Raw genomic sequence first — 14840 nt, 5'->3', positions numbered from 1 at the left:
GATGGCCCAGCAAGTATTCTGACATACCAAACCATTTTTATATCCATGGCTTGCCACACTAGGTGACTAACACAAAAATCATTGCATACAACATTCCATGTAACAAAATACCTATATGTAGGATTTAATTTAGAGTAATAACAATCAAACTATAAATGCTTAATGACTTTAACATATCTGTTTCACAATAAATAAGTCAGTACTAGTTCTTATCTCAGCATTTTATTATAAACAGATCAGACTTATAGACGTGATTGTTTGCTTACCACCATAACTAGTTCAGGCCTGCTATAACAAGTATAAACTATACCACAAGCCAACAAGTGCAGTCCGAGCACTCATTGTAGTAGAAGCACACAAAGTCAGCTCAATCAAATCTAGTTCTCATGGGAACCATGATGTGGGTGAAGCCTAAATACCTCTATCTTAGCGGGACTCTGAAAGCTCTATTTTACTGATCACATAAGGTTGAATGCTAGTTGCATTGTCAAGCTAGACCTAAAAACCCATGTAGATTAGTGTAGCCCTGGGTTCTCAAGCACAAAACTGTACTATGAAGTCTCATGGTAATAAATGCCCTCCTCCCAACTGTGCTGCCGCCAGACAAAAAACACTGTACCTTTCTAGATATCTAAGGCACTTTAATAACATTACAGAGTCATGTGTGCGACCCTGAAAGTTCAAATTCAGGCAGCCTTACTCTTGCCGGCTCAGGCAGCTGGATAAATAAGCAAAATGATCACAACTGTGTGTAGAGCTAGCACTTTTTTCTGGAAGCACACGACGTCAGCCCAATCAAAACATATACTCCTTACAACCAAAGCTCTGTCCTAGCAGTGCTTCTTAAAGCCTTTTTAGGTTGATTAGGTAATGTCTGGTGACAGCTGCACTGTTAAACCAAGCCTAAAAGTCTTAATGAACAGTATATCTCCTGATACCTAATGAACTCACAATCAATTTGTTATTTTCTCTGTTTCATTCCCCCCAATTTGTCATTTTCATTCTCTCCTCCCACTCCTTTTTCCAACTCCCCTACACCTTTAAATTTGATTGGTTTACTATATGTTGTACATAATGAATACAGACACAAGTGTTCCAATGGGGTATGCTGCCAAATTTTGGTTCACTTTTGTCACACTGCAGTTCTGAACAATGATTTTGGTAAGCGTCTATGGATGTGCCCTTATGTATTTTAAAGCAGGCTCATTGGTTGGACAACACCTGTGGTGGCGGAAACCGAGTTGGTTAATTCTCTTCTAGATTTAGCATTTCCTGCTGAAATTAGTGGGGTTTCCATTATGGCACAAATCTAAATCTGGCCTTTAACCTTTGTTGGTGACACTGTGCTTATTTGTCTGGTAGTAACCCAGAAATTAATTAACTTTTCCCAAAACAATATTCTGCACAGGAAAAGTAAACTATCTGATCCTATACACCTGTCAATTAATTATTCTATCAATTGTTTCTTTTTTTTAGAGAAGAGCAGGCTACAGCTCTATGGGAACTGGGGAATTTGTGGATCTTCCCAAGGCATGGACAGAGCTCATTTTGTTGGCTCAGTGCAAAGGAAAAATCCAAGAAGGTACTGTCTGTCTTTTAATATCCGTAATCTCTGCCCAATTCACAAAGATTGGTGTATAAGTGGGTGCTACTTCAACCTAAGCTAGAGCTTGGCAGATGTCCTGTCCACCTTAGTACAAGTACAATATATCCAAAAATAATTGTAGGAAGGCAGGTGTTGTGTCTGTCATGTTTGCGACATAGTACCCGTCCGCCAATTCTAAATCAGGCCCTTACTCTTGCGCACTTGTGGGTTACTCTTGGAAACTGGTAATAGCTATTAGTAATCCACAGCAAAATCTTTGTGAATCGAACCCTCTGTATCTACAGTAGATATGATCATTTCATTAGTAATTTCATGTGAATATTTTGTGGTGATATTAAAGCAACTCAACAGTCCTCCTGTAATATTTACGATTTCACCTGAGACAGCACGTGCATGGACATCATGTACATAAAAGTCTTTAACAGCTTGAGGAGCACCCATATAAACAGCTCTGGTGTTGCTAATTTGAAATGATTTACTCTTTAGCCTCCTATTAAATATTTTAAAGGTGGGCTTCTTTACTCTTTTTCTATTGGCTTCAGTGTTTGCTGGGTTGCTGCACAAAAAATCACTGTTCGGAATGTATTTGTAAGTCAGAACATAACCATTGAATTGCACTGCTGTGTAACAGCACTGATTGCTGGAAAAATAAATTGAACTAAATACTCACCTCGATTACTTCACCGTGTCCCTAACACTGTCTCACTTCCAAGACGTGTTTGGGCGCCATGTACCTAGGATGGCCACCCAGTCAGGTCCTTACGGATACTAACTCCAGGCCTGAACTTTTCACTTGGAAATTATTTAATCTTAGGTGTGTTACTACAATTACTGCAACTGAAGCATAACAAGACTTCTACACCCAGAATGCATCAGGACATTACACAAAGTCAAGGGTGGGAAATAGAGTTCGAAATTACTTGGAGGGATGTGGTGACTCTACATGTAGAAAGCAGTATTCAGGCCTCCCCGCCAAGCATCCATTTATCACTACACCACCATCCATGAGTCTAACTGCAAGACCTCTGATGTTTGCCAGAGGCATGTTTTTTCCATTCAGTGATCTCCCACTGTGGTGTCTGTGTTTCGTCCAGAAAATCTTTCCACCCCTCCTGCCAATATTCCTGTTTTGCAACTTCTTAGCACTTTTATGGCCAGCTATGCACTTGTTCTGTGCTTTATTACGCCTCTGTGTTGCCTCCTTGCCTTCCCATAGACACGCCAACAAATTCCTCCACAACACCGGACCCCAATAACTCAACGATAGAGTCTCCTTCCGTGTACCCAAGAGAGACCTCCGCTCCACTGACCTCACCCTCGCTGAAACCCCCCGCATCCGCAGAGCCAGAGCTGGTGGAAGAAGCTTCTCCTAAATCATAACAAAGAACTGGAATCAACTCCCGGTCAACATCAGACGCTTCCCCACTCTGCACACCTTCATGAAGAGCCTCAAGACCTGGCTCTTCGGCTGACTCTGAGCTGCACACCCCACCCCCCAGCTCCTTGAGACCCTGATGGGTGAGTAGTGCGCTTCACAAATCCTTGATTGATTGATTTAGTTCTTGCAAAGCTCATGAAATAAAGTAAAATAGGAAGAGCATAGGGAGTCGCTTCTGAAGATGTGGTGCAAGTAAGGATGTGGACAGTGCAAAAACAGGAAGAGTGAAAAGAATGGAAACTGGTATGTTGCGCTAATAAAGAGATGGAGTGCAGTAAAAGAGGGTCACAAGGAGGTACAAGGAATCTGTACAATGAATTGAGCAAGAGAATGGAATGGGGTGTCTGTGCAGAAGTGGTGACTGAAATAGGAGGAGAAGGCACTGGGTGTTTATATAGGAGAAGATGGAAGCCGACGAGTAACGTCATCATACCACTTTGCTATTACCTGGGAGTTGAGAGAACAATGCTGGCAGAGGAAGAGTATAGACACTGAAGAAGTCGCACCCACCGGACATTACTGAATTAAATGGGTTGGCACATGCTAAATGCTAGTGCATAACTATTGAGTAAAGCCTTCTAGCAATCAAAACAGAGGTAAATATATGGAAAACATAAAGCCAGTAGTTGAGCTGGGGTATGTCTGAATTTTTATAGACCCCTGCCCTCTATGTTGCAGTTTATCTGCTAATAAATGCGACTACACCCCTGGTCATAGTACTGGCTATTTTAGAATGGTGCTGAGGGCACTGTAATGCATACCCAACCCCAGATGGGCTACGTGGTCCTACCAGGCCTTTAAAAACAACAGAAGCCCCTGCTCTAGGATAAAAGTAATTAGAACTCAATGGTTTCTGTTTGGTGTGTCAATATTGACTAAAGCACATTAACCATGTTACAGAGTCAGTACAATGTGCCCAGAAAGAAAGTTCGTAATGGAGTAGAATTCTTCTTAATGAAAACACTTTATTGTGGTTCCCGGCGCCGTTTGTCGTTTGGCCTCAACACTTAAATCCCGTCTTTTCTCGCAAGAAAGGCCCTGAAGATTCGCAGTCTGTTTCCCTGCGATGAAACACGTGTTGGCCACAACAAGAGGAACAATAAAGTGTTTTCATTAAGAAGAATTCTACTCCATTACGAACTTTCTTTCTGGGCACATTGTACTGACTCTGTAACATGGTTAATGTGCTTTAGTCAATATTGACACACCAAACAGAAACCATTGAGTTCTAATTACTTTTATCCTAGAGCAGGGGCTTCTGTTGTTTTTGTGCATTGTGTGTGGATTTCTGATCCACCCTTGAGCGGTTACGAGGGATTACCGCCCGCCCCATTGCCTGGAAACTCATACCCCACTACACCACAATACCCTACGGTTACTCGGCTGTGCGCCTTCTTTAATCTGGAATACCTTAAACCCTCTCAGCAGATCTATATCCTACCAGGCCTTTGACTGTCCCTCCCCTCCACTCGCCCTTCTTTCAACAAGAACCTTGTTGGAAATGGCACTTTTTGCATAGTTAGCCACAAACCTTTGCTTCTTCCTCCTTTATTTTTCCTGACCCGTGGTTGTTGGCTAAAGGACTCTAGGCACTTTACCACTGCTAATCAGTGCTAAAGTGCATAGGCTCTCTGTGTAAATTGTTATTGTGATTGGTTATCCATGATTGGCATATTTGTCTTACCAGTAGGTCCCCAGTAAAGTGCACTGAGTGTACCAGGGCTGGTGATACCAATGCTACTAGTGGGCCTGCAGCACTGTTTGTGCCAACCACATGAGTAGCCCCAAAGAGATGTCTCGGGCCTGCCACTGCAGTGCCTGCGCGCAGTTTGCTAACTGCCATATTGACCTGGCCAGTGTACCCACTTGCCAGGCCTTACCCTTCCCTTTTCTTATACCTAGGACACCCCTATGGTAGGCCCAAGGTACCCCTCTGGACAGGGTGCAGTGTATGTTAAAGGTAGGACATGTACTAGTGTGTGTAACATGTCCTGATAGTGAACTACTTCCAATTTATTTTGTTTCTCACTATTAAAAAGCTATCTTGCCTATAGGACAGAATGGGGAATGCTGTGTAACATGTTTACCTGCATATCTTCCTATAGGAGCGAGATAGAAACTTGGAGTCTGGTTTGCCTGAACTCAGAGTTTAATAGCACATATCTTAGGAATGATGTTTTTTAAATCCTGTGTTTGAAAATAGCACTTTTAGAAAGTGGCTATTTCCTTGTTCAACCTTTCTGTGTGCCTCTGCCTGTTTGAGGATTGACTGTTTGGTTTGAGAGGGGCAGGGGCTGGGGTGGCTCTCTGAGTGAGTCAGCACCAGGTTGAATAGACATATCTGCATTTGGAGTGGTGGGAGGGGAAGCACCTGGGCCTGAATAGGGCTATGTCTGCGTTCCACAATGCTGGCTCCACCTCCTGTGGTGGGTCTGATGACCCTGGCCCACATTGGCAAAGGAAGAAGTTGTGCACTGGCAGGGTGCACCCAGAACTGGTTTGGACTGGGTCCAGGAGTTCAAGACCACTCACACATAGTGAACAAAGACTTTTGGGGTTGAATATGAGAGCTGAAACCCTTGAACTTTAGACTACTTTGGAACCAAGGAGGAACCTTTGCTGAGGAGAAAAGCTGAAGAGCTGGAGGAGAAGTACTGCCTTTGCTGTGTGTCTGGAGTTGGCCTGCAGTTGCTATTTCTGCCAAAGGAAGGACAAAGGACTTTGCTGTGTGCTGTGTCCCCCTGCTTGACAAGGACTTTGCTGTGAGCTGTGTCCTGAAAAGAAAGTCTCCAAGGGCCTGAGAAGAGCTGGCCTCCTGTTGTGGAAAAACAGGGACATAAAAGTTTCCAAGACTACTTCGTAATCAAGAGGAACCTGTTGCCAAAGAGGACAGCTGAAGAGACTGAGGAGAAGTACTGCCCTTGCTGTGTGTCTGGGGCTGGCCTGCAGTTTGCTGTTTCTGCTGAGGAGAGGATCAAGGGACTTTGCTGCGTGCTGTGTCTCCTGCTTGAAGAAGGACTTTGCTGTGTATTGTGTCCATCTGAAGAAAAGTCCCAGACACAAAAGGACTTCACCCCCAGCTTCCCTGACTTCCTTGCTGGAAGTTCTAACCTGCCCTGAGGTGCATGTAACTGTGTGTGAGGCCCTTGCAGCTGGAAGCTGGAAGCGCAACACAACGAGGGAGAAGCATGATGCCACCACAGCAGCCGCCATTGCATCGCCAAGGAAGAGTGTTGTCGCTGCCGCTGTTCACCGTTGCATCACCGGAGAAGTGTGTTGCAGGGCCTTTCGCGGCTGAAGAAACCACCGATTTTGCTGCACGGCCATCGAGCGTGGACACAACACAACCACGTTGACGCATCGCTCCAAAGACGCCATTTTATCGAATCGCACTGGTTCGTCGCAACGCAACGAGGCACCATCTTGTCGCATTGCAACCTGAGCAGGAAGAATTGACACATCGCCTTCTCTGCGACCCTTTTGTTCTGCATTACGCATCTAAGGTACTCTGAGAGTGTTGCATTTTCCATCTACAAGATTATTTTTACAACAACCCTTTTTAAAGACATTCTCCTGAGTATCTGTATGTTGGACTTTTGTCGTTTTGGTCTTGTTTAGTTTAGATAAAGATATTTTATTTTTCTAAACTGGTGTGGTGTCCATTTGTGGTGTTTTCACTTTGTTACTATGAGTGCTGGTACAAATACTTTACACATTGCCTTTGGGATAAGCCTGTCTGCTCGTGCCAAGCAACCAAGGGGGTGAGCAGGGGTTATCTAAAGTGTGTATCACCCTTACCCTGACTAGAAGCAAGGGTCCCTATTTGGACAAAGGTAACTGCCTCTGCCAACTAGAGACAACCTTTTCTAACAAGCCTAAAGAACAATAGATGGACGGAATGCTGAACAATGTCAAACATTTATCCCCAGTCCAGAGATCTGGGACCAAAGCCATCATGTGTTTGCTCCCCAAGCCATTCCAGTTGGACCCTGCCATACACAAATCAGCTTGGGTCTGTTCCCCATGGGAACAGTCCAGCCAGATCTGCCAGGCCAGGTCCTTTGTAGACCGGAAACAAGCATCCTATAACCGGTTTGGGGTATCACCCCATATCAACTAGGATAACTTGACTCCAGTGGAATAGTAAGCACGGGACCCACATATGGGCATACCCTTGGCACTTAGGGAGACAAATTCAAAAAGAACAATTGATGAACAGAATGCTGAACAATGTCAAACATTCACACCTATTACAGAGATCTGTGCCCAAATCCATAATTTTATTGCTCACCACGCCATTCCAGTCTAGACCCAGCCATATGCCGTTCAATCTTGACCCTGCTCCACATGGGAACAATCCAGCTCGAACTGCCAGGCCAGGTCCTCCCTAGACCGGAAACACACACCCTAGTACCGGTTTTGGGGTATAACACTTCATAAGTCAGAATAGCTGGAGTCCAGTGGAATGGTGAGTGTTAGCAATGGCGGTCTCTACTTGGCAATGGTTTGCTCCTTTGTCCAAATAGGGACTCTTCCTTCTAGTCAGGATAAGGGGGCAAGCCTTCTAAAAAAAACACTGCTCACCCCGTGGTAGCTTGGCACGAGCCGTCAGGCTTACCTTAGAGGCAATGTGTAAAGCATTTGCACCTGACACACAGTAATACAGTGAGAACACTACAAAAGGACACCACACAAGTTTAACCCTTTGGATGCACTGGCGTATTGTGCGTTGGACGGCCGGGGGGCGTACAATTTTCACACACGTGAAATTTTCCCGCACTGTGAGAAAATGTTATCAGCATTTAAGGGTTAAAAAAATACCCAATATTTATCTGTGCAAAACATGACCAAAACAATAAATTTCCAACATACAAGGATCGGAATCTGTACTCTGCAAGCATAACTTTAAACTGCAGTTCTTTGAAGGCAGTAGCTCCATCCGGTGCAACCGCAGTGCTGAAACAACCAAGTGCGCCAGGGTTGGTCGATAGCGTTGGTGCAGACCTGTGTCGATATCAGAAGGCATATAAACAGTAGCTTTTTGTTCTGGTCGACCTCTGTGGTGTGCTCTGACAGTGGCAGTCATCAAGGCTGCGGTGTGAAGCAGAGTGGTGCATAGTGTGGTGCCCACAGGCAGCAGTGCAAGCAGCGGCTCGGTGGTGGTGCCAGTTATCATTGTGGGTGAGACCAGGGTTACGGTTTGAAGTACGGAGGTTCCCTCTTTGGTGCTGATGATCACAATGCAACCTTCAGCAGCCATCTCAGATTGGCGGTCGATGGGGCTGGTGTCAGTGGGCTGCGGATGCGGTGTGGGGCGGGACGGTGCTGCGTGTAACTTGTGAACTGTGCCTGCAGACCACGGTGCAGACCACAGAAGCAATTTCAACTGGCCATGGCATTGTCTGTGAGACGAGGGTGGCACAGTGAAGCAAGTTGGTGCAGAGTGCGGTGCCCACAGGTCGTGGTGCAAGAAGCGGCTCGGTCGAGGCGGCAGTCGTCATCGTCGGTGAGACCAGGATTGCAGGGAGAAGGGCGGCAGTGCCCACTGTGGTGACTTCCAGTCATGGAACCCCTGGCGGTCTTGGTGACGGCGTTGGGGTCCGGTTTTCCATCTGTGGCAACTGAGACACACAGTTCCAGAGGCGGTACCAAGAGGTAAGTAAAGTCTTTGCTGTCCCTGAGGCTTTGTGAACAGGAGGCAAGCTCTATCTCAAGCCCTTGGAGATACTCAGCAAACAAGTGAAGAAAGTTCAGTCCAGTCCTTTCACTGCCCAAGGCAGAAGCAGTAACTGCAGGCCATCCCAGAAAAGCAACAACACAGCAAAGTGGTGGTACTCCTTCTGGCAGTTCTTCTAGCTCTTCTTCTTGGCAGTTTCCTTGATCCAAGCAAGTTCTAAAATCCTGGGGTCTGGGCCCCAATATTTATACTCAGGTTCTCTTTCTTCTCTTGGCCAGAGAGTGTCTGTGGTCAGTCCAAACCAGTTTGGCCCAGCTTCCCAGCAGGAAGTGAAGACAGCATTGTCTAAGGCAGACCAGACCCATTCATGTGCAAGGAAATCTCCTTCCACTACTCTAAATGCAGCTTAGGTCTATTCAGCTAACCCCCTGTCACTCAGCTGAGGCACACAGGATGGCTAAGCAAGAAGATACCTACTTTCTAAAAGTGGTATTTTCAAATACAGAGCATAAAAATCATCTTTACTAAAAGATGCATTTCTACATTCTGAGTTTAGGCATTCTAAACTCAATTCTCCTATCCTGTCCCAATGGGAATATATACCCATAAGATGTTGTAAACTATTCCCCTGTCTGTCCTATGGGACAGATAGCCTTTTAATAGTGAACAACAAATTACACTGTATTTCACTATCAGGACATGTTACACACACCAGTACATGTCCTACCTTTCACATACACTGCACCCTGCCCATAGGAGTACCTTGGGCCTGCCGTAGGGGTGACTTACACATCATAAAAGGGAAGGTTATTGCTTGGCAAGTAGGTTCACTTGCCGAGTTAACATGGCAGTAAAAACTGTGCGCAGACACTGCGGTGGCAGGTCTGAGATACCTTTACAGGGCTACTTCTGTGGGTGGCACAATCAGTGCTGCATGCAGGCCCACTAGCGGATTTGATTTACAAGCCCTGGCACTCCCAGTGCCGATTTCTGCCTGTCTGCAGAACTCCAACGAATCTCACTCCATGGAAATTTGCGGAGTGAAACTCCTCGAGTTTCGCCTACCCCTGGTCATGATCAGGTGGAGCAGAATTCTATATGGTAATTCCCCTTTGCGAGACTTGTAATCAGGACCTGATTATTCAAGATTTGGCTTGCATTACAGTTTTAAAGTGTTCTGTATGATTTATAATTCTTCGGTCTGCTCTCCGCCCAGTTTCAACTTGTGGCAATGGCTGCCACCCTGTGGTTGGATAAGAAACTGCTTTCATACTAGTACTGTAGAAACCAGGATCATATATTCATGGGTAGCCCACATAATGCCTCATCTTCTGTTTTTTAGGTCTGGCATTAGCCAAGACCTTTTGATTTTACTAAAATTATGTTTAATATAGTTACATAAAGGGGTTTTCAGCACCCTCTCTTCATCCATTCATCTGTTGTTGTGCCATTTACATTTTGCTTCCGCCCACTACAGCGTACAGCATGAGAGAATGGGTGAGCCTACTTATGCCACTGGTTAAATTTACTTTGAGTGACTGCATTTTCTTTCAGAAGGAGCACATCCTCACACAAGCTAGTTCCGTTCAGTGCCAGTGGCCTTGTTTTTACTTTATAATTACTTTTGTGTTCCTTTTGTGTAGAGCTTGATGTGATAACAGAACACTTCTGATGGAACACAGGGCACATTCAATCTTTATCAGATCCCAATTTCTGCCAATGCTGTTGTAAATTCCTTTTGGAGTGTTTTGCTTTTCTAACTGCCGACATTTCATAGCATACCAGATGTGTCCATTTGAAACTTTTCTGTATTGTTATCCACTTTTACTTTTTTCTTTCTCTCCTTTCTTTCCTTCTCTCCTTCCTTTTTTCTTTCCTTCCTGCCTTCTTTCTTTCTTTCTTGGCTTTTCTTTCATTGTTTCTTGCTCCTTTTTTGCCTTCTTTCTTTTCTTTGTTTCTTGCCTTCTTTCTTTCTCACTTTCATTTGTGTCTTCTTTCTTTCTTACCTTTTTTCTTGCCTTCATTCTTTCTCTCCTTTGTTCCTTTTTTCTTTCTTGTTTTCTTTCTTTCTCTTCTTCATTTATTCTCTCCTGAATTCGTTCTTTCTTTCCTGCCTTCCTTCCTTCCTTTCTCTCTCTCTCTCTCTTTCTTTCTTTCAGGACAGGTGACTTGCCCTGACCTTGGTTGCTCCACACGCCGCGCGGCTCCCCCTGAGTGCGCCCGGTATCCCTGCATGTCTCTGCTCCGCCGCTGCCCCCGTGGCAAGGTTGCTTCTGTACTTTTTGCTCCCTGTGCTTGGTTCCACTGTTCTTGTTGCCCCTGATTCTGTGTCCGTTCGCTCGTTGCTTTTTTGCTCCCTGTGCTTGGTTGTACTCTTCTTGTTGCCCCTGATTCTATGTCCGATCGCTCTTGCCCCCTCGGGATCACTTTCCCGCTTCTGTCCCCTCCCTGCTCCCTGCCGCTGCTCCCCTGCAGCCCCGCCCCCTTCTTCCTTTCTGTGTCCTCCCCTTCCCTGCCCCACCCTGCTCCCGCCTCCCAGCTGCCCCTCCCTCCCACCGGCTATTTGAGGGACTGCCCGTGCGACGGTGAGCTGTGACCTGCCCTGACCTTGGTCAGCGCCGGTCGCTCCACTCGCCGCGCGGGTCCCCCTGAGTGCGCCCGGTATCCCTGCCTGTCTCCACTCCGCCGCTGCCCCCGTGGCAAGGTTGCTTCCCTACTTTTTGCTCCCTGTGCTTGGTTGTACTGTTCTTGTTGCCCCTGATTCTGTGTCCGTTCGCTCGTTGCTTTTTTGCTCCCTGTGCTTGGTTGTACTGTTCTTGTTGCTCCTGATTCTGTGTCTGTTCGCTCGTTGCTTTTTTGTTCCCTGTGCTTGGTTGTACTGTTCTTGTTGCCCCTGATTCTGTGTCCGATCGCTCTTGCCCCCTCGGGATCACTTTCCCGCCTTTGTCCCCTCCCCGCTCTCTGCCGCTGCTCCCCTGCATCCCCGCCCCCCTTCTTCCTTTCTGTATCCTCCCCTTCCCTGCCCCACCCCGCTCCCGCCTCCCAGCTGCCCCTCCCTCCCACAGGCTATTTGAGGGACTGCCCGCGCGACGGTGAGCTGTGACCTGTCCTGACCTTAGTCGGCGCTGGTCGCTCCACACGCCGCGTGGCTCCCCCTGAGTGCGCCCGGTATCCCTGCCTGTCTCCGCTCCGCCGCTGCCCCCTTGCAAAGGTTGCTTCTGTACTTTGTGCTCCCTGTGCTTGGTTGTACTGTTCTTGTTGCCCCTGATTCTGTGTCCGTTCGCTTGTTGCTGTTTTGCTCCCTGTGCTTGGTTGTACTGTTCTTGTTGCCCCTGATTCTGTGTCCGTTTGCTCTTTGCTTTTTTGCTCCCTGTGCTTGGTTGTACTGTTCTTGTTGCCCCAGATTCTGTGTCTGATCGCTCTTGCCCCCTCGGGATCACTTTCCCACCTCTGTCCCCTCCCCGCTCCCTCCCGCTGCTCCCCTGCGGCCCTGCCCCCCTTCTTCCTTTCTGTATCCTCCCCTTCCCTGCCCCACCCCGCTCCTGCCTGCCAGCTGCCCCTCCTTCCCACCGGACCACTTATGGCGGAGTCCACGCGTACGCGCAGCGGCCATGCGCAGCGGGCATGCCGATTGTGAGCCGAAGGCGCGCCAAAGGCAACCCCATCCGTGCCTGTCCATGCCTGGACTGCGCCCAGCGCCAGGACCCCTGGTCCTCGACGACGCCAGCCCACCCACCGGACTTACAACGCCACCACCCTCCACGGACTCAACACTGGCAGAAATCCCGCCTGCTACCAAGCCACCTCGAAATGCACCCACGGACCCTTCACCTGCCAAGCCTGCAAATTCACCTGCCCCCGAACCTGCATCGCACCAGCCAAGATGAACACCAGTAACAACCACCTCAAGTGCATCATGCTCAACACCCGCTCCGTCCACAGGCACGCCATCGAACTCTGGAACCTCCTCAACACAACATCACCAGACGTCGCCTTCCTCACAGAAACCTGGATGAACGCCTCCTCAGCCCCAGACATCGCCATAGCCATCCCAGAGGGCTACAAGATCACCCGGAAGGACCTCGTCAACCAAACCGGAGGTGGCATCGCCATCGTCCAGAGAAATACCATCCACATCACGACCAACTCCGACGACACCCTCACCGCCGCCGAACACCTTCACTTCCACATACACACCGACCCCAAGACCACCCTCAGAGGCACTCTCATCTACATACCCCAGGGACCACGCACACAATTCAGCGAAGCCATCGCGGACTTCGTCAGTCCGCACGCCCTCACCTCCACAGACTACGTCCTCCTAGGGGACCTCAACTTCCACCTGGAGAACAACAAGGACTGCAACACCGCCGCCCTGCTGGACAACCTAGCCAACCTCGGACTCAAGCAACTGGTGAACACCCCCACCCACTACGCCGGCCACGCGCTTGACCCCGTCTTCTCCTCCAGCAAGCACATCTCCTTCAGCCACTCCACCGGACTACACTGGACAGACCACAGCTGCGTCCACTTCACTTCAACTTCAAGAGAACCACGACCCACCACCACCCACAACAGGTTCCCCGCAGAAGCTGGAGCAAGATCACCGCTGACCAGCTCGCCACCACCCTCAGCCTGAACCTGACCACCAACACGACGAACCCCGACGAAGCAGCCCCCAACCTCACACAGAGGCTCACCGACTACGCCGACGAAGTCGCACCACTGAAGAAGCCTCCCAGCAGACCCGGCAGCAGGAAAGCCTCGGGTTTACCAAAGACCTCAAAAACTCCAAGAAAACCTGCCGCACCCTTGAGAAAGCCTGGCGCCACAACCAAACAGCAGAACACATGACAGCCCTCAAGAACGCCAGCCGCAAACACCACCAGCTGATCCGCACCACCAAGAAGACAGCATTCAAAGAACGACTGGACAACAACACCTACAACAGCAAGGAACTCTTCAGCATCGTTAAAGAGCTCTCCAACCCCAGCGCCTGCAACAACGACATCACACCCTCTCAAGACCTCTGCGACTCTCTCGCCTCATTCTTCCACCGCAAGATCGCCGACATACACAACAGCTTCGGCGCACTGACCACGCACCCAACCACCGAGCCAGCACACCCTACCACCAGCCTCTGCACCTGGACCCCCCGTCAGCACCGAAGACACCACCCACCTGATGAACACTATCCACTCTGGCTCTCCTACCGACCCATGCCCGCACCACATCTTCAACAAAGCCGACTACATCATCGCACCCCATCTCCGAACCATCATAAACAGCTCCTTCACCTCTGGAAACACGCCAAACTGAGCGCCCTCCTGAAAAAACCCACCGCGGACCCCACGGACCTCAAGAACTTCCGCTCCAATTCGCTCCTTCCCTTTCCAGCCAAAGTCATCGAGAAGACCGTCAACAGACAACTGTCCGCCTTCCTCGACACCAACGGATACCTCGACCCCTCACAGTCCGGATTCCGAGCAAACCACAGCACCAAGATCGCCCTCATCGTAGCCACCGATGACATCAGGTCCCTGCTCGACAATGGGGAACCTGCAGCCCTCATCCTCCTGGACCTCTCAGCAGCCTTTGACACCGTATGTCACCGCACCCTGATACAGCACCTCAGCAACACCGGAATTCAAGGAGCGGCACTGGATTGGATCATCTCATTCCTCGCCGGAAGAACCCAGAGAGTTCGCCTCCCCCTGTACCGTTCCGCGGCCACCGAAGTCATCTGCGGCGTTCCGCAAGGATCCTCACTCAGCCCCACCCTTTCAACGTCTAGATGAGCCCTCTCGCAGCCATCGCTCACCAACACAACCTTAACATCATCTCCTACGCCGACGACACCCAGCTGGTCCTCTCCCTTACCAACGACCCCGCCACCGCCAAAGCCAACCTCCATGAAGGAATGAAAGATGTCGCAGAATGGATGAAGATCAGCCGCCTGAAACTGAACTCAGACAAGACGGAAGTCCTCATCCTAGGACCTTCTCCCTCTGCCTGGGACAACTCCTGGTGGCCCCCTGCCCTGGGCATCGCACCCAAACCAACGGACCACGCACGTAACCTGGGCTTCATCCTGGACTCCTCCCTCATGATGACCAAGC

At 48.8% G+C, this 14840-nt stretch overlaps 1 protein-coding gene across 1 annotated transcript in view; it reads left to right on the top strand.

The window, feature by feature from the left end:
* Window positions 1-14840, top strand: part of TMEM232 (transmembrane protein 232) — an 843610-nt gene that overhangs the window by 331039 nt on the left and 497731 nt on the right. The window contains exon 4 of the mRNA XM_086963014.1: window positions 1477-1582. Coding sequence (XP_086819140.1) covers window positions 1477-1582 — 106 coding nt within the window. The remainder of the gene's footprint in view (window positions 1-1476; window positions 1583-14840) is intronic.

Source organism: Lissotriton vulgaris, chromosome 3_1, assembly GCF_964263255.1.
Source record: "Lissotriton vulgaris chromosome 3_1, aLisVul1.2, whole genome shotgun sequence".
Taxonomy (NCBI): Eukaryota; Metazoa; Chordata; class Amphibia; order Caudata; family Salamandridae; genus Lissotriton; species Lissotriton vulgaris.
Note: the sequence above shows the minus strand (reverse complement) of the source record. Positions and strands in the feature narration are given on the sequence as shown.